The 19,790-nt window shown below is 46.5% G+C and overlaps 1 protein-coding gene across 19 annotated transcripts in view; it reads left to right on the forward strand.

Moving 5' to 3' along the window:
* STRBP (spermatid perinuclear RNA binding protein) overlaps nt 1-19,790 on the forward strand; it is a 199,131-nt gene that overhangs the window by 159,836 nt on the left and 19,505 nt on the right. For 9 of the 19 annotated variants that reach the window (XM_086325341.1, XM_086325335.1, XM_086325336.1 and 6 more), the window contains one exon: nt 1,550-1,594. In XM_086325341.1, the coding sequence (XP_086181467.1) occupies nt 1,550-1,594 (45 nt within the window). Of the gene's footprint in view, nt 1-1,549; nt 1,820-3,695; nt 4,613-6,624; nt 6,776-7,503; nt 8,529-13,075; nt 18,971-19,790 lie in introns of those variants that run through there. The other 10 variants (XM_086325346.1, XM_086325344.1, XM_086325343.1 and 7 more) reach the window with 6 other exon arrangements.

Raw genomic sequence — 19,790 nt, forward strand, 5'->3', positions numbered from 1 at the left:
AGCCTTTGAAACTATAACCTTTGCCAACCAACTGCCTTTTCCTGGAATAAATCTGGTATACAGCATTCTTTTTTAAGCATTAACTTCTTTTTTAGCTTCTGATACTTTTCCTACTGTTCATTTCCTACTGCTTATTTCAGCTGTCTTTTGTCCTCTTGAAATATGTGATGTAGTGAGCACTAAAGACTCAGTTGTACAGCCCCTAGGTTTATGACTTAAGTGTAGACTAAAAAGTGAAAAATTTTATCTCTTATGAAAATGTTTCAATTAGTCCCCAAAAGCAGTTTACTTTTTTTTTCAACATATGCTTGAATATTTTGTCTCAAATGAGAGATTTGGAACTGAGCATTCAAAGATGACTTAAGATTTAGCATCTGCCCCAGGGAATGCTAGGGGTCACTTGGGATGGGAACAGACACTTTAGAAAGCACCATGAAATACAATATAAGCGATGATATGGGGTGGGCCGAGTGAACCGCAAGCCTAGGGGACTTCACAGAGGAGGTGATTCCCAAAGGATGAGTTGGAGTTGATCAGCTAAAGAAGAAGGGAAAAAAATCATTTTAGCAGCAGAAATGATTGTAGGAAAAGGGGCTGTGAGGTTAAAAGGCTGGATTTGTTTTTGGTACAAGGTGAAGGGCCCGTGTAGATTTTGTGCCTTTATTCTGTTTTTCCTAGAGATTTACCCAAGTGTTTTAATATTTATATGTTTTAAAGTCATTTTACTGAAAGGTTAAAGATTGTTTCTGTTAACATACTGTTTCTAACCCCTATACAACTATAAAGTAGCTTGGAGGGTTTCCCATCTTATAGATGAAAGTGGCAGCTCAAAGTTAGATATCTGAGGACATAGAAGAAACTAGTGGTAGAACTAACTGGTTCAAAACGTGTTCTTTGTACTAGTTTATGTTGACAGTATGAGCCTTTTCATAGGCACCAGATGCTAATATCAATTTTAGCAACATTTATTGAGAGACCCTGTGCTGGGGCCCAGAATTAGGATATAAGCAAGGCATGGAGCTCGGCCTCAAGCCTGCAGCCTGATGTGTGTGCCTCTTTACTGGCATTTGAGGCTTTAGTCTGCTCTTGTTACTGCTTTCTGAAAAAAGACTTGGAAATTTCTATTATCCAACTTTGAGAAATTGGTAATTTGAGTGGTTCTGAGTATTGTTTTGTTGAACAAATTATGTTTAGTGAGTGGTTACTACATGCCATTCTGCTAGGTTCCGGTGATACAAAGATGTATAAGACTTGAGTCTCTGCCATTCTAGTGGGGAATGCAGGTAGAGTTGATAATTAGTGTAATGTGGTAAGTGTAGTGAGAAGTAAGTGTACCCAGTATCTGGTAGGCCATAATAAAGAGCTTCCAATCTGCGTAGGCATGGAGGGATTGGTGGACTAGGGCCATCCTGGGAAGGGTTCTTGTTCAGCCACACCTGGAAGAAGGCCTCAGGCAGGGCCCAAGGTGTCGGGCGGCGATCCTTGTGAATCGGGCCAGCGCTGACTGCCCTTTGTCCTGACTGATCTGCTCTCTCCTTCTTTGCACCAGGCTATGGAACACCCTATGGTTACAGCACAGCTGCCCCTGCCTATGGTATGTACACTGTCTTACTGATTTCTCTTTTTAGCCTCTCTGCACAGCAATCCAAAGCACAGTTTGTATCTAGGGTTTCTTTAAATGAATTGGAGGATCTCAGACCTACTCATTCTAGTGACCCAACTTAAATTCCCTTTGAAAATGCCACAACCTTGTGGTTCTTGGTTTGGTTGGAGTTGCTCTTCTCTCTGCTTTGCCTGATTGAAGGACTGCTTGTTCTAATTGCCTGTTTCTGACCATATTGAAATTAAATATTCTAAGTAGTTCTTCTTACAGCCAACTTACACTCCATTCAAAGGCTACTGAAGGGCCATACCCAGTTCCTAGCTTGGCTGCCTGCCAGTAACAGAGGCACATTTAAGTTTCTGGTTAGAAACTGTATGAACTGCAGGTGATTTGAGTTAGGGATAGGAAGTACTCACTTCACATTGGTAGTGTTATGCTTTGTTGTGAATTTTGCTGTGGAGGTGAAGGGAACAGGTCCCAGAGAGTGATGCAGGGTTATCCACAGCAGTGTTACCGAAGTTCTTACTGCAGAAAGTCTGTGTAGTACATGTGAGAAAATCATAGGAATATCTCTTCTCCCTTCAAAAATAAAAATAAAGGCAAATGCAGAAATGAACCTCAGTGGCCCTTTGGATAACTTTTGAATGAGGTTTATGTGGCAATGGAGGCAGTAGGTTTGGAGTCAGTGATATGCTCTCTTAGACATCTTTCCTGTCTTGGGTGCTACATGGTATAGAATCAGCCATCTGCAGAATGTTTGTCACTTAGAGCAAAAGAGCGCCAGTGTGTGTGTGCTCATGTGAGTGTGTGAGAGCGTGCGTGAGGAGCAACACGAGTGCGTGTGCCCCAGTGCGACCCTAGGCTGGGCGTGCGTGCACACGGAAGAGAAGGACCTTGCCTGTGCTGCTACTTGTGGTGGTGGTCCTTCACACGAGCCTCAGGCCTTTCCTTGTGCTTTTTCTCTTCATACATCAGCTTTCCCATTTTTGTTTGGATGGAAATTATGGGTCTTTAAGACACTGCTAAATTGAAGCTTCATTTGATTTCATAACTATAGAAATAAGTAGAAAGTGAACAATTTGAGCACTTGCCCCATTAAGATAGATCTTTTACAACCTGGAAAGATGTAGGGAAGCTGGAAGACTGACATTTGGGGTAGGTTTTCTCTAAGGTTGAGAACAGAGTCTGGAGTTTCAGCCTTACCTGCAGGTCTCCATTGGCATACTCAGCTGTGGCCAGGGGCTCCCTGTATTCTGTTTATTCTTAGATACGAGGAGGGGGTTAGGAACTGGGGGCTCATTTAGGAATATGCTGTCTTTTAGAATTTATTTTAAATTCAAACTCTCTAGCTTCTTTTGATTTGGCCATTTGCTTTTACCATTCAGCCAACTTCTGCATATCTCGACCACCTCTCCTTCCTGTGAATTAGGTCTGGTCAGTTTATCCAAATACATTTTGACTCACTGGACTCATTGTGATATGTCTTGTGTGAAAGCCAAAGCATCTGCCTTCTAGGGCAGGTCCTTAAGTTGGTGCCTTTCTTTTAGACATAGTAAGACCCATGTTCTTTAGGTTTGCAAGAGCTTTTTTTCTTTAAAACACTTACCTATCTAGGCTCTAAGGTACATTCATGTTTTTCCTCAGTCTTTTTAATTTCTCTCTCGTTCTTCCCTTTCCTCTAACATTAAACTTCCACTCTGCGGCCCCCGAGCCCGCTCTTCAGAAGGCTCCTCTCTTCCATGTGTCATATAACTGACTTCCAAAGCTGGTGAAATTTAATGCCCCCATTTTTCACATAAAAGATATGGTTTTTAAATGTTACTGTGATGCCAACCTACTAAAACGATGCTTTATTTTGGCTGTAAGGTAAACATGTCTCTGGCCTTCGTAAAGCTGTTGCATGTGGGGTGGTTTCCCTCTGATCATCTGGTGCTCTCAGATACCTGCTGTTGCTGCTTTGTGATTTCTCCATAGGTTAAACATTAGAGCAGAAACAAGGAGCAGATTTCAAATCATGCTCGAGTATGCAGAAGTTTGTGAGGCCACAAGAACTCGTTAATTACAAAATTAAGAAAGTAATTAATCTTTCCAGATTTGCCATGCCAATATTGGCATTAGCCATTAAGATAAATACCTGGTCACAACTCCAGTTGGAACTGTCTTTCTGGGGAGCTGAGGCCTGCACAGAAAGCTGTGTTTGAATCTTGACAATCCCTGTTTCTCCTGTAATATGTGATGTGCCGAACTGAGAGTCACTTTAGAATATCAATGGCATTGCTTTTGAGCTTTATAATTGATGGCAGCTCACTCAAATGAAATCCCTTTTTGGATGTCATTCTTCCTGTGATGTAGCCATCTTAATTTTGAGTGGCAAATATTATCACACTATTAAGAGTAATTTCAAAGTTTGTGGGCCTCTTTCATAATGGTACATGTTGACTGACTAATCTGGAAAAGGTTAATGATAATCTCTGTAAGATTCTTTTTTTTAACCTGAAATTTTTATTGGATTATTAAACTTATTTGGAGTCCTCTCCGTTTCTTTTCTCTGTAGGTTTACCCAAGAGAATGGTTCTGTTACCCGTTATGAAATTCCCAACATATCCTGTTCCCCACTACTCATTCTTTTAGCAAATGACAGAAGCTAATTCCTATTCCAACAACAACCCAGTACATACAGAATGTTAGCGAAAAAGCCTTTTTATCCTGCTTTCTTTGAACACATACTTGATCAAAATTATTTGTAAAGAACATCTTTTCCTACTTTTTGATTTTAACAAATGCAAATTTAGTTCTCTAAAACTTGAAAACAAACAAAAAAGAAACTAGTTCTGTGAAACGGTACCTCATTTCCGGAAAATAACTTATACCAGCCCTTCTGTTCTAGGGAAATAAGTCTAGCAGTTCAAAGTTTAAGTTTTAAGAGGAATATCAGATTATGTAAAATTAAATTTGTGAAGGATGTATAGAGTCTCAAACACTGATCACAAATAAACTGCTTTGTTGTAACACAAGAGTACTGCCTGGTTCCTGACGCAGTCACTGATGCTTAGCTGATTGATCTGTATTTGCCCCAGGGCACTTTAATTCGGGCTGTAGTTATTTTTTTTAATACAATAGAGACTTTTCATTTAAACTTTAACTTTGTAAATATTGAAGTGTGTAATTAAAGCCAATAAAATATGGGTTTGAATATTGTTTTAGCTTATTATTTTTGATATGTTTTGGTATCAAATTATAAAGAATTGAAAACTAATAACTTAGCCCTAGAAACCCATTCATTTGTAAGTAAACTGATAAAACAAAGCAAAGACGATTGTTAGTTTGAGCCCGTCTATTTACTTTGTAAGCCCTTTGTACTCCTCTGTACAAGGGCATCCCCCATAAAGGTTTATTCTGTTATCTGACAATGGCTTATTAAAATGATGGCACTACCCAGAGATGGGGAAGGAGGAATGTGATTATTTTAGTTTCCGAATTTCCAAGTTTTAAAAAATAATAAATTAATCCATCAATGACCCTCTCGTTCTTGTGGCCTTCTTCACTCTGTAAGATACTGTGTTCACTCCCTGGCTTTTTTCATGTAGATAGAAGATTAGCAATTTTTCTGGAATTCATTGAAGGGTCTCTTATCCTCTTCAATTACATCAGAATCTAAAGCAGCAACAGGGTCCCCATAAAAACTTGCTCTTCGATTGTCCCAGTTCTTGTTGAGTGCTGCTGTGAAAAGTGACACGTTTCAGCCATGGGTCAGCATTTAGTTTTTAAGACACCTGATTAAGCTGGTGAAAAATGATCAGTCGGTAACACTGTGCTGTTGTATAAGGGTGCAGACCTAAGTCTTCCACTTGCATTCTCACCTCCTTTGGAAGCCTATGATGTTACTAGAAGGTAATGGTTTCATTAAGGTACTCACCCCCATGAAGGCAACATTGTGGTTCCATGTTGATATCTACAAGTTGCTGTGTCTTAAAATTGTCCATTTTTAGTTTGAATTAGCTTTCCTCCTCTTTCTTCATTTCTGTCTTTTGGAGCTGAATAGTGCTCATCGCTGAGAGTGGGCTTCAAAATATGGCAAATTTATGTACCCAATTTCTCTGGGACCACTAAACAAGCATGAAACAGGCAGTTGAAAATAAATGTTAGTGTTACTTAATCACATATCTGATTTTTACACCACAGCTTGTCTGTTCCTTCAGCTCCTTGACCTTTTGTCTGTATCAGTGGTGGGTGATACTTTAATAAAACCTCATCACTTGCTGGAAGTAGCTGTGAAACTTACCATTCTCATCCTGTGCATTAGTGGCTAGACCTACACAAGAGGGCCCATCTCAGCTGGGGGTTTTCATGTTTCATTGATTTGTTTTGCTGACCTATGGATGAAACAGAGCCATCACTGAGAAGAAAAAGCATGGCTGGTAGTGTCCAGTTTGTCTTAATTATTTACAACAGCCCTCTTGGTTTCTGGAATACTATTAATTGGCAGCTGCAGCTGTATTGTTATTGGAAATTGATTGTCAAATTTGCATTCCAAGTTGGAATCTCTCTGGAGATTTCTCTTTAGAAAATTCTTTCAAAGTAGCTGACTTGTAACCCCTCTGTAACGGTGCAAAGGGAGCTGTGCTCTTTTCCACCATGATGGCAGTCATTTCAAATGGTTTCTACCAAGTCTTTTTTTTTTTTTTTTTTTAATTTGTTGTTTGTTGGAAGTTACTAACCATGTTTTGTAAACCTGCCCAGTTGCTGCAAACTTTGACATTTCTCTGCTTTACTTAAAATAATCGAGCTGTCAGTCCTTTGTTAGAAGTGGTAACCATGCAAGTTCAACTGTTTAAATTTTGTAATGGATTAAGTGTCCTCCCCCACCCCCACCCCCCTTTGCCCGTCCCACCCCTTCATTTTGTAATGAAAATTCCACTTACAGCTGAAAGAGCAGAGAAATATAAATGAAGCTTTTGGCTTCACCAAATTCTGTGACATTAACACCAAGTTTTGCTTCTCTGCTCTTTTCTCCACTGTAGGTGGTTTTTTCATTGACAGCCCCTATTGCCAGCCTCTGAGCGTCGCACCATTTATTATTCACTTGGGCCCTCAAGATTTCTTCTCTGACTTCTAGAACCATCAGGTTGTCTGGCTTGAAATGGCAATTTCTATGTCTTGATCTTAAGAGAAATGTGACCCCCTGAGGCTTTCCAGCTTTCAGACACAGCACTCTTGACACCTCCTTTTGGAAAGCAGTGACTGAGCATTTTAAAGAAGAGCAATACTTTATTCAAAGCCACGGTGTCTGTTTGAAAACTTTTCCTTTGGAAACCTAGCAATACCTGGATATCCTTAACCCCTCCTAGCCTAGTCTTTGGTCAGGGAGTCTACAGACCAGTGTAGAACTTAGAATTAGTGTATGAGCTGTGCTATCTTCTGACAATTTTTAAACTTTTTTAGCACATAAAGTGAATAGTTGCATTCCTGACTGCGTCAGTTAGTGCTATTATAATTCCTCAGAGGTAGGGGTCCTCCTTGAAGCCATATTTCTCTGCATGGGGGCTGGCACCCAGCCAGGGAGGTAGCCTGCAGCCATGTTTCTTGAGGCTGCGGGTGTGCCCCATATCTTGTGCAAGGTAATTGGTCCAATAGATTCCCGACATACCTCACGCTGACTACACGCAGCGCACGGTGCGGGGATGCGCGGGCTCCTTGAGTCGTTTGTAGGCTCTCAAATTGTTAACCTGGGGAACAAACCACTGATAGATTTTGCTGGTATTAGCCTTTTCTTCTTTTTTACAATTTTGGTGAAATGTTTGAAAATCATGAATCAGTCAGTCACCGTTATTAATTGAAGAGCTGGGAATACCTCGTTAATGTATTTTTAAAACTGGTGTTGGACCCTCTGTGTATTTCAGGTTAATACTTTTAAGCAGTTTTCAGCACGTTTATCTCACTTTATTCTCGTTCTCCTCGGACCTTCGTAGCCATATCACTTGTATAAAATAGGCTGAGATATAGTGACTGTAAGCTGTGGTCTCAGTATACAAAGGTAAGCTCTTTTATTTTCTGATTAAAGAGAAAATTAAAAATCAATGAACACAACATGCATATATGACAATCATATATGATGTATTTGATCTCTTGGGTCTTCTGTCATCACATTACTTTAAAATTTTTTATGATCTAAATGTAAAATAGTTATTTTCAGCATTTTGTTTTTTAATAATACCCTTGTAATTTGTATTCAAGAGACATTTCACTAAGTGTGTGTGTGTGTATAGAAATTATGATATAACATATATGCGAATTACACACACTTATCTGTTTAAACAAAAGAATTTGGTGGTGGGATGTGTTCACCTAAGAAGATTTTAACATCAGGGCACTCTTTCAGCCAAAGTGCTAGAATTTCGTAAGCGAGATTGGGAGCAGTGCCGGCAGGACCCATTTATGTGTAGCTGCAACAGAAGCTGAGGCTCAAAGTGCCAATTTCTCAGAGAGTTCTCTGAGAAAGGAATATCTCTGGTCTGTGTTGTATGCCCTAATACAACAGCAGCAAGAAGCCATAAAAAAAAAAAGCAATAGAAAATGAAAAAACCAAAATATTAAGGTAACTATGGAAAAATATATAATTGACTGAGTTAAACTATTTCCAGAACCAAGTATGTTAAGACTCAGAGTGGTGAATACCTGGTGTGCAGAGACCAAATAGATGTAAGGAATTCCATCTTTTCCAGGTTAGATAGATGATTTATTTCCTACCTATTCACCATCATGGGGTTAGTTTAAAAAATATGGTTAGGCCAAATATTTTGAAAAGGATTTGCTTCATTTAGTGTATTCCATAAATGCATTTCATTTGTATTAGATGTTCTGTGCTAAGGTTGTATTTGATATATACATATATATATATATAGATTAAAATGAAGCTTATGTTTTATATTTGTCTCTAAGTAGCAGTTTTCTTTTTCCTACTAACTTTGAAGGTTGCTGGGACAATTTTTTTCCCATACAGAATCTGTATGTATGTTGAATGTGGCTTTGGCATCTGTAAAAGTTTGTATGAGGCCTAGGTGACTAGTACCAAGAACATTCCAGTCCTGAACAAGCAACCGAGAGCCCCTACGTACCAGGTTCTTCTCTGGATTCTGGTGACACAGGCTCCACCCACTGGGGACCTTTTAGGTCGGAGGGTGTCTTTTTGATGGAGTTGGGCCTACTGTAAATCTCCTAGGTTGGGAGACAACACATTAGCAGTGTCAGGAGAAAATTAACTTAGTTAATAGTTCATTTATAAATTATTTAATAATATGGGCCCTCTGATATCATTGAAATGGACATCATTTGGAAACTGATTCATTTAAAATATTTCCCTGACAGTTTTGAGAGCCTGAAACGTACTCTGGTTTATGTTCATGCACCTCTATGCACATAAATGAGGAAATGAATAACAAATAGCCCAGTCCTTTTAAAGCAGTTTTTATAGTGTAGCAAAGAATAATAGTGGTTAATTTAAGCACTAATCATTTTTCAGTGACAAGTGAGGGGAATTTTACTCTTATAATCAGTCATTCATTATTATTTCCCTGTCTTGGGTTTCATTAATAACTGCAGTGGGAGGTAAATCTTTAGTAGTGAGAGAGAGGAGTGAACTAAGGAGATTTGCTCCCCTTTCCCCAAAAGTTAGATTTCTAGCAACCTAGAGTCCTCATCTGAGAACCAGCCGCCTGCTCTGTGAACGGCCTCCTGAAATGACTCCTGTTCAGCGTATGCCCTGCCTGCCTGGTGATGGTGCTGGGGTGGGGGTGGTCCCTCTGAGGTTGCCCAGAACAAGAAAGCTTCTGTTGTATTCAGACTTTTCTCTGTAACCATCTGAGGCCATGCCATTCAGTGACCAGAGACTTCTCAGTGTTACTAGGAGGCCGAGAAGGGAGATGGGTGGTAAGTGAGTAACCACCTGCAGAGCCAAGAAACTACCTACTGCTGCGGCGAGTTCACTTTTGATGTGTTCCTCTCTAGCAGCTATTTACAGAGCTAGTACTTCTTATGTAAGTTCCTTCCTTTCCTAATAGCATCTTCCAGAAAGTCTGTTTTAGTCAAGGATTGAAGTTGACTTAGTTGTAAGAATAGATATCCTTTTCCACATTATCATTTTAGGTGAGAGCTAACAGCTTCCATTGATGCTTGAAGCAGTGATCTTTGGAGATTTTTAAAAATAGCACTGTAATGCAAATTAGGTTATGTAAGCTTTACAGCACAGCTAGAAATAGAGAATAGAAACCATGTGGGACTCTGGGCCAGAGTATATTCCTCTCCCTCCAGCAAATTCCTGTAGGGTCTTGGAATTAAATGAGTTAATACACAGAGTGCTTTGAATGGTACCTGGTACGTAGGAAGTGCTCAGTAAATGTTGACTGCTTTTACCGTGGTTGGCCAGGCTGTGCTGACAGGGAGTGGAGAAGCAGGTGCGTGGTCCGCTCGGATGGAACTGTGTGGGTTGCTTCGTGTACGCAGGTTTGGGGTGCTCCCTGGCTTTGGGAAAGGACTCCTAGCATCTTAGGGTCAGATAGACACAGAGCGAACACTTGGTGAGATGTGGTTTGGGAGGTGGCTGCAGGTCCACGCTGGATAAAGATGCTTGTGTGTTTGCGTGGTAGTCAGTCACTGGACAGTCTGCTGCCAGGAGTTTGTAATACTTGCTTTGGGATTTAGGTGAGCTTGGAACTTCAAAGGGGCTGAGCTTACAATGTCAGCCAGCTGATTCCAAGTTCCCTGTCTTTGCATTAGTAAGAAAAAACTGTGTGACTACAGTTAGCCCCAGAATCTGACATTCAGAGCTCACCATTTATTTGGCAGGTAGAAACTAAGTTATCATAAAGCACAGAAAAGAAAAAGGAGACTGGGAGACAGGCTTAGAAGGCTGTCGATGCAGATGCTTCTCTAAACAGCATTCTGCGCTTCTCTCTCTACAGTTTCCTGCAACACTTTGGGGATTAAAACACCCTGTGCTTATCACCACATAAGGCCTCCCTTCTACCTGTTACACATCTGTCTCTCTGTCTCTCTACCCATTTATCTATCTGGACACAGCTGGGAAGTTGCTTTTCAGCAAAAAAAAAAAAAAAATAATACATATCTATATATAGATATATATAGATATATATATCGGAGAAGGCAATGGCACCCCACTCCAGTACTCTTGCCTGGAAAATCCCATGGGCGGAGGAGCCTGGTGGGCTGCAGTCCATTGGGTCGTTAAGAGTCGGACACGACTGAGCAACTTCACTTTCAGTTTTCACTTTCATGCACTGGAGAAGGAAATGGCAACCCACTCCAGTGTTCTTGCCTGGAGAATCCCAGGGATGGGGCAGCCTGGTGGGCTGCCGTCTATGGGGTCGCACAGAGTCAGACACGACTGAAGCGACTTAGCAGCAGCAGCAGCAGATATATATATAGAGAGATATAGATATAGATGGCTGGACTGAATAAAGGGTGAGCATCTTCGTGTCTTTGGTTCGCACGTGTCCGCACTGAACCTCAGGAGCCTCTGGAGGTTGTGGCCGCACCTCTCTGCCTGTGGAGGTGAGCTGAGTGGGGAATGCAGACTGAGTTTGGTGATGTTCTGAGGTTAAAAAAACTGTGTAGACAGAACTGTTACTTCTAAAGGCAAATAAGATAGATTTGCAGTCAGGAGGTTTTTCTTAAATTCAAGAAATATTTGTGTAAGTGATGCCTTGGCAGAAGTGACCCCACTCCACTGCTGTGGCTGTTGAGTGGGATCCTTGCCTCATTAATAAACTCTGTGGGAAGCCCTCGGGGTTTTGTTTTGTCTTGTCTTGACCAATCAGTAGGTAACACCTTAATTACTTGGCCCTTCTAAGGAGGGTCTTTCTTGGCAGAATTCTGCTGTCTCTGCTGGTGGGTAGCATGGGGATTGCCACCATCTGCCCCAGCTGCTTGAGAGTCAGATTAGCGTCTCCTAACTGGAGATGTGGTCTCAAGTCATCTTTTCGCTGCTTGTGGCCCCAAGGAGGTGAGGGAATGAGCCACTGCTGGGAGGGTGTTCTCTTAGCGCTGCCTAGGCGCCTGGTTTCTCTAGGCTTTGCTTCATTTTCTCCTCCCTTGATCCTTTTGTGCCATATGGAAGAACAGTCTCTGCATTCACATGTTAGCTGAATGTCCCAAGTAGTTACTGGTAGCCCTCAAGTCAGTTCATCTGGGGGGCCTCTGGGCAGCAGTGGATGGAAGAAAGAGCAGGAGGAAAGACGCTAAAATTGATATCTTGTGTGTGCCAGGCACTTGGACATTTTTCTTCTCAACCCTCTTCAAGGTGGTATATTTTACAGATGAAAAAAAACTGATGCTCAGAGTGAAGGGCTAGAGTCAGGACTGAAACCCAGAGGCTTTAAGTGCCATGCCTTTTTCTGCAGCACCAAGCTGTGGATTAAAAGAAAGTGAGAAAGCACGCTGGGTGACAGGAAGGTGGTGTGTGGGCAGCGAGGCAGGGCCACGTGGCGCCTGTGAAGGGCCTGAACACAAGCCAGGGCCTCACTGTCATGGGGTCTTTGGAGCTCACAGGCTCAGGCCAATCCTTGGATCTGTGCTGGAGGCTAGGCTTTAACTTGAGGTCATTTTAGACCAGTATCCTGGCTGAAAATAGGGCTATTTTCTTTTAGAGTGACTGGAAAGATAGATTGGAAGGCTGAGGTGTGGCTGTATAAACAGAGGAAGCTTTTGTATTTGAGGCTTGTTTTTCTGTTTGAATATTAGTGAGAAATTGAGGTGTATGTTTTCATTCAGCTAATGCTTTCTGAGTACACGCTGTCTGGCCTGAGACTGGAGGTGGGGATGTCGGAGCCAGACTCTGAAGGAGAGCTGGTGAGGTGTGGCTCACTGGGGCAGCGGTGGCCCTGGGCAAGTGCTGGGCAGAGGTGGGGGTGGGGACAGGTTGCAGTGGCCTGTTCTGCCCACCAGGAGTGGCCCCTGGACTTGGCTTCAGGGAAGGCCGTGGGCCCCTCACTAGCTCCTCGGCAGGTTAGTGCCGGCTGGATCTCTGCTCAGGGTCCGGGGGGTGTGGGGATGGATACAGAATCCTCTTCAGGGAGAGAGTCTTCCCTGACCCCAAGTCACTGCTGTCCTTGACAGCTGGCTATTTTTCTGAGCCATGAGCCATAATCCTGGAGGGGATCAGGGAGAAGAACCTTCTCTTCAGCCCAGACTGCAGGAGCCCCCGAGCCGTGACCTGTGGAGAGACTGGCCCCCGTGTGTGTGGCAGCAGCAGAGTCCTCTCCCGGCTGCCACCATGCCCTGCCCTGATGGTGCCGCTCGGAGCAGCAGCAGCGCAGGGATGTGGTTCCCTCTCCACAGACAAGAAAACTGAAGCCAAGAGACTCTGAAAACCACCCAGCTTATTTGTGGCAAAGCATTGCGGCTCCTAATAAGTGAGTTTCCACCACACGGAGGCAAGGCCGTTTCTTCTGTTTTTAGAGTTCACAGAAGCCTTTCTTAGGGAGGAGATCTGAACACCACCACAACTGTGGGATCTAGAAGTTCTCTCCTTTGACAGATGAGGAAATAGAGGCTTACACAAAACGACCTGCCCAAAATCACATAGCTGGTAAGTGTCCCAGGCCACCCATTCTGATAGCGCTGTGCTCACACTAGGGCTGGTGTCGGCAGTCCAGTCTGCTGCCTGTCCTGTTTTCCAAAACCATTTGGCAACAGTTTCCTCTCCTCTTTGTGATGCATTCATCCTACTTACCTTTCTTCCAGACTTCTGGAATATATCCTGTGTAGCTTGCTCTCCCTGACTCCTGCCTCCTCCCCACCAGGGGAGAAGAAGGAAAGCAGACTTCAGATTCTTTCTTCTCTGGCTGCTCAGACATGCCAGCTGGCTCCTGGGCAGGGTTGCTGACACCCATCCTTGGGCCCCGCGACCTGCGCGTTGTCCTCGTTTTGTCAGCTGCACCGCTGTTTCCACAGACCCACTTTTGTACCATAACAGAACCCTGGGATACGTGCAAACCAGTAACTGCCACTGGAGAGGCCCCCCAGGCACTGGATGAGGGGCAGGGATATGCTGTTGACAGGTGCTTTTTCTTTGTTGAGCTTCATCCACGTTCTGGTTGTCTGCAGTCCTGTTTCTGGCTAGGCCTTCTCTGCTGCTCTAACTGAAGGGGTCGTCCTCAGTCACCTTTCCAGAGTTCTGGGGCCAGGGTCTCACTGGGCCCTTCTAGCCTGTAGCTGATCTCAGAAATTGCTCAGCTCTCTGACATCTGTGGAGGCAGCTTTATGGAAAGTATGGTGGCTGTGCCATCACCCTGGAGGGGAGTCCCTTCTCCCACATCAACTGGAAGGTGGTCCCTGAGGAGCTCAGAAAAGCGGAAGGAACCTCGAGAGAGAGAGATGAGGCTGGTGAAGGGCAGATGTGGAGACACTGTGGACCTCTCTGCCAGGTATTCTGACGGCTTCTGTTTACTTGTCGTATGTGGCTCCAGAAGGGGATAGGTGGTTCTGGTGCAGCCATTTGGGCAGTTAAGGTGGCAGTGTGTGTTTCCAATAAATGCATGTGCCCAAGAGGAGAGAAGTGGTCTTGGGAGTGTCACCGATCACATCCGTGTTCTTTGCAAACTGACAGCCTGCACAGCTGGCCTCTTGCCCACACAGTCCTGGTCTCCTGGCCATGTGGAGCCCGGTCCTCAGTGTAGTCAGCACGGAAGGCTGATGAGACTGCTGCCACTCCCAGGACCACGTCTCCTGTCCTGGGCACATGGATATATGGAAACATCCACTGTCACTTCCTTCTCCTAATCACGCTGTGCTGGGGCAGAAGGAGCCGCTGAAGAAAACGTCAGGATTTTCGGTTTAGCCGAGTAGAAGGTGAAACCCGACCAAGGAGCCCAGGAGGCAGGGGGATGCTTGCGAGAGGGACTCCCATTCCATCCCAGAGCAGAGCCAGGCCTGTGCAGACTGAGAACTGAGAGTGAGGGGCTCTAGCGAGGTAGCCGAGGCTTCCTGCAGAGACGGGCATCCACGGGCCCAGTGGGGCAGCCAGGTCTCGAGGGCCGTGTGGTGTGTGCAGAAGGGACAGCATGGAGGTGCTTGTTGATGGAACTGGGATGGCGAGGAAGGTGAAGTGGCACATGGGTGTGCAGTCTGGGGCCACTCTGTGAAAGGTGCTCTGTCCTCAGTGATAACCATCCTCCAGGATGGTGAGAGGACTCTGGAGGTCAGTTTGGACAGCTGGATGAGGACGGACTGAACGGAGAGGCTGATGCAGGTGCTCTGGTGAAGGATGGTGGCTGGCTGAGGGAGGCAGCCAGCGGGTTGAGAGGCAGGGAGGGCATTTCTTCACGTCCAGGCTCCTTGCCTGGGTTGGGCTGGAGGCTGTGGGGCCAGGGAACCACAGGAACCCACACCCAGCAAGGGCACGAGGGGCCCCTCTGCAGTAGGTGACGGACGATGGTGATGCCTGAGACTAACATAGGAATGGGGGGTGGCAGGGACTGCCTCCATTGGGCCAGGAAGTGGGAGTCTGGTGGGCACGGCGACCCATGCCCCTCCTGTGCTCTCTGGGAAGCTTTTTGGTGATGGATGGAGAGGTTTGTAGCCAGCTCTGCTGAGTTTGCCCGTCAAGGGAGTGGCAGGTACTGGATGGTCATTGGTACAGGGGCTTCTGCTTTTTAAAGTAATGTTTAGGCCTCTTCACCTGGCAAGGGGTGGAGTCCCTTGGATTCAGCATCTGTAGAGAAAGGCCTTTAGCCAGGGGAGGTATGCAGTTCTACAAGTACTTTAAAGAGGAAAAGGTGGGATTTAAAAATTACTAGTAAATCTGCTTTGGGCCTGTTTTGTTCTGCCAACTCTGGCTCATTCTGCCTAGGTGGGTAGGGAGCTCCGAGGAGTTGGTGGGGAGAGGGTGGTGCTTCTGCACGTCTGCAGTTCTGTAGCTCTGCTGGGGAGCAAGAGGCAGTGGTGGTTTGAGCACTTGTCAGAGCCCTAAAGGTCAATGTTCACTGAGACACAGCCCATCAAGCCTTTGGGATGTTCGGGAGTCTCTCTGTTCAGCCCAGTGGGCCTTTCGCTGCCTTAGGCTTGGTGTCGGTAAGTCTTTCAGGCTGTATAGCCTGTTGGGTGGTCATGGCCACTCCGTGCTGCCGTTGTAGCAGCTGAGCAGTGTACAGACAGTTGTGGGCCACACTTTTCCAGTTCCTGCTTTCCAGTCCCTCTGGCATAATCATGACTGGAAGTTTCCTCACATCTGCTGCCTGGACCCATCCACCTTCCCACAAGGCTTCCTGCATGTCTGTTAGGTGTGTAGCTCTTGCCCAGAAGGACGTCAGGTTTTGAGCTCAGGTGGGTCCTGTTTGGGGAGCGGGTGCTGAAACGAGGGAAAGCCACGGTGACCAGCTCCGGAGAGGAACGTGTGAGCTAAGGGTGCTAGGGAGCCGTGTGGAGGCTGTGCTCAGGACGGTGCCATGATGACAGACATGTTTTAGAAAGATCTTCTGCTTGGGGAAGATCAGGCTTGTTACAGTCTGGACTTTCACCCAGTTTGCTTACCGTGTTGGAACTCGAGTGGGAAGGGGAGGCCTGCGAGTCAGACAGCTTTTCTGACTGCCGGTGGCATGAGGGGCCCAGTTTTTGACATGGCCACGTCTGCCACCTTTGCGCTGCTTCTCTCTTGCTATTCAGAAGTCCCTTACAAGGGCAACATCAATGAAACCTTGTCTCTAGTCTAATGCTGGCTGAGGGCCTTGGTGTATGAAGGTGAAAAATGCTAGGGACGGGCTTCCCTCGCTTCAGAATGGAGTCACCTGGCAAGAAAGCCTTATGCAGGAGTGGGAGGGAGATGAAGCCTGTGAACTGCTGAGGCGGGATGCACAGGCTGGAGCAGTCACTGCTCAGGTGCATCCCAGACGCCAGGGACGACTGCAAATCGGACACGGTGCTTGCCCCAAGGTGCTCTGTGAAGTTGGGGCAATGAAAAAAACCAAGTGCTTTCTACTGGCCACAGTATTTTCCCTCAGAGATGTTTCTAGGCAAACGAAGGGCACAGCTGTTGACTGAGCACCGAGGTGACGTTCAGGGCTATGAGCTGCTAGCATTCTCCTGTGATGTGGATGGAAGTCAGGAGGGTGCTGGCTTCAGAATCGCATGAGTGCCTGCGTGGATGCCTGTGGGAGTAGGTGAGGCTCCCCTGCAGCTCAGGAGACAAGGCCCCCAGCTGAGAGGGGGTGCGGCCAGCCTCACGTGGCCTGTGGGTCCTCTGGGGGTGGAGCCAGCAGGTGAGGGGTTTGGTGCTGCCTGAGCTGCTGGGCAGATGTGGGAAAGGCCTCATACTGGTGGGGGACTTTAAGGAACTGCCCGCTTGAGTGAGCTTGTGGCATCAGGTGAGGGTGGTGGAAATAGTCGCTGTGAAGTCATGGCTGTAGGGCACACACCCTGTTGTTGCTGGGCTCATCTGGCTCCTGGTGGGGCTCTTGGGATGCCAGTAGGTGTGTAACTCCAACGCTTGTGGCTCGTATCTTCCAGAGGTGCAGCTGGCTCTGGCACCAGGCGTATCCTTGCCCGGCAGCTCTGGCCTCACAGGGAGGCTTACTCGTGTCGGGGCACCCAGACCCTTGTGGAGTCGCCCTGTCCTAGCCCATGGTCCTGAGCTTGATACCATCTGTCTCATTTTCCTGCTTAGGGAAACAGATGATGGTCTAAAGTTCTTTTTTGAATCTAACCTAAATATTTGTTCTGGGAAGACTTTTTAAAATTTTTGTTTAGGGAAATGAGTCATAGACAGCTAGAAGACTGTCTTCTCCACTTGTACTTTATTATCAAGGACGCTGAACCTAATTCCCAGTATCCAGCCTCTTCTCTGCTCCCTTCAGGATGGCATGAGCACCTCTCCTCACAAACACCCTCGGGCTTAAGTTGTGGTTAAGCTTACACTCCTTTCCTTGTTTGCATTGCACCTTTGAGCCTCCTTGACTCTTCACCTCACCGGCTCCCTCAGCTGCGGCCCTGATGCCCAGGTAGTGAATGGCCCCTGTGTGAGGGACAGTTGGGAGTTCAGTCAGGTTCCTGAAATACCTCTTCTTTCACCTGCCAGGCCGGCCCTATGTGGTGCGGTGGGGTTCTCTATGCGGACATGGAGTACCACTGGTCCCCTTGTTCCTTACTGTGGTGGCTTCTCAGGAGGCAGGGGCCTTTCCACATGTCCCAGGGATCAAGGGTGGTTCCGATGTCTCATGACCTGGTGTCAACCTCCAGACAGACTTCCTTTCCAGGGTCTTGAGGCCGCAAAGGGAATGCTTGGTCAGGGGGCGCCTTTGTCTCTCGTGATGTCTGAATGAGTCGTGAGCCACCTGCCTCAGGCAGACGTCATTAACTACAGCTCTCAGCAGTGGTGGAGCCTGTTGTCCCCTCGGTACCTGTGAGCTCAGCTGACTGGGGACCGGGTGGCCCAGCTGTGCTGAATCTTTCTCTAAGTGGCTGGGGCCCGGCCACATGTTGAGGAAAAGGCAGGTCTCCTGAAGGAGCTCTAGGTGGGGCCAGGCCACGTGCAGGAGGGAGGCAGGTGGGCCGGGCCTCTTGGCCCCACAGTCCCGGCACCCTGGTCTGCCTGCCATGTAGTAGGGTTCCCGGATGGTGGCCGCTGAGACTTGCTGCTCATCCATTCCGAGCAGAATTCACTGGGAAGGAGGCAGCCAGTCTAGACCTGAAGCCCTGAGCTGTTGAAGGGGCATCTGTCCCTTACAGAGGAGGAAGGGGTCCTGCTCAGTCTTAGCCCTCCCTCAGCCAGGACAGGGGTTCAGGCGGCGCCACATGTAGCTGTGGGTAGAAGACATTTCTGGTTTACTGCACAGTGACACGTAGGACGTCGAACTTCTGGCTAACTTGCTCTCACTCTGGTCTGGTGATGAAGACAGCTTTTAAGAAATCTATATAAAATACCTGTGTTATCTATTTACTGTGTTTTTTTCTGAATACAAAAGTGTACATAGTATAACTGCAGTGCAAAGTCCTTGGCAATAACTATGTTGTGTATTATATTAAAAAAACATTGGCGAATACGAGCACCGTGGATTGTCCCCGCTCTGGGGCGGCGAGTACACGCAGGACTCTGAGCTGTAAGGCTGAGGCAGCAGCCTGCACGTGTGGACTGTCTCCAGTGCCTCGCCCAGAGATGCCTGGCCTTCATCACAGGGACTCTCTGCACCCCGACTCCCATAGGCAGCGTCCACACTGCGGCTCCTCCACACTGACTGTGTTGGACTCTAACAGACTGACTGACCCTCTTGTCTGGCTGCTGCAGCTTGTCTATAATGCCCTGACATGTTGCATTTTCCTCATTTGGATGAATAAAAATAAAAGCTTCTGTCTTCAACAGCACTGGGCTGGACTTTTCTGTGCAGGATTTACTCTGGCTCTGATGAAAGGGTCAAGTGCAGAGCCACGTTGACCCTCCAGCTCAGCACCTGAGAAGGATTTCCCTCCACTGCCAGAGGGCCAGGCCTCAGCCCTACTCCTGTTTACAGTCCTTGAAACTCTGCTTCTTTGCTAATGATGCAAGTTTACGCTGCCTGAGCCTCTGACCCACAGCTGGCACAGGGAGTGCTGAGCTCTGGCCACTGCCTCGACTAGGCGTCGGTATCTCGCACACCTGCCTCAGTCTTACTCTTGACCGGTTTCCCACTTGACGCTAAGGCTTAGAGAGGTAAAGACAGTTGCCCAAGGGAGAACTTCTAAATGGTGGCAGCAACTTGAAAAACCGCTCTTCCCATTGCTCCCTGTGTGAGGTTCTGCAGTAACTGCTCCAATAACTCTAAGGTCTCGGCTCACCCCCGGAAGAATGAGAAAGATGCCCTGGCAGCCCAGGGAGGGGTATTGGGGGAGCCAGGCCAGGGCCTGTTGCTGCCCTCCAGGTGAGTGGACGAAAGCTATGGGTGGGCGCATTGATGAGAAGGGGAGCCAGCCAGTTGCTGCTCTCTCCCGGGGGCCCTGCTCCCACCCTGAAGCCAGGGTTTCACGGGAGGAGCACTGTTTGCCTGGCTTTGGGTCAGAGAAGGTGGTGGTGGTGGTACCTGGTAGAAAGCATTGAAATCCAAGATGCTGTCACCACGGGCAAGCCTTTCACCTTCACATCTGGGGACAGCATCACTTAATAGGGCTGTTCCATCAACTGGAGGGAGAACACGGGAAGGGCCGAGCT

The sequence above is a fragment of the Bos grunniens genome, chromosome 11, assembly GCF_055505025.1.
Source record: "Bos grunniens cultivar Pamir isolate PY7600 chromosome 11, Bosgru_T2T1.0, whole genome shotgun sequence".
NCBI lineage: Eukaryota > Metazoa > Chordata > Mammalia > Artiodactyla > Bovidae > Bos > Bos grunniens.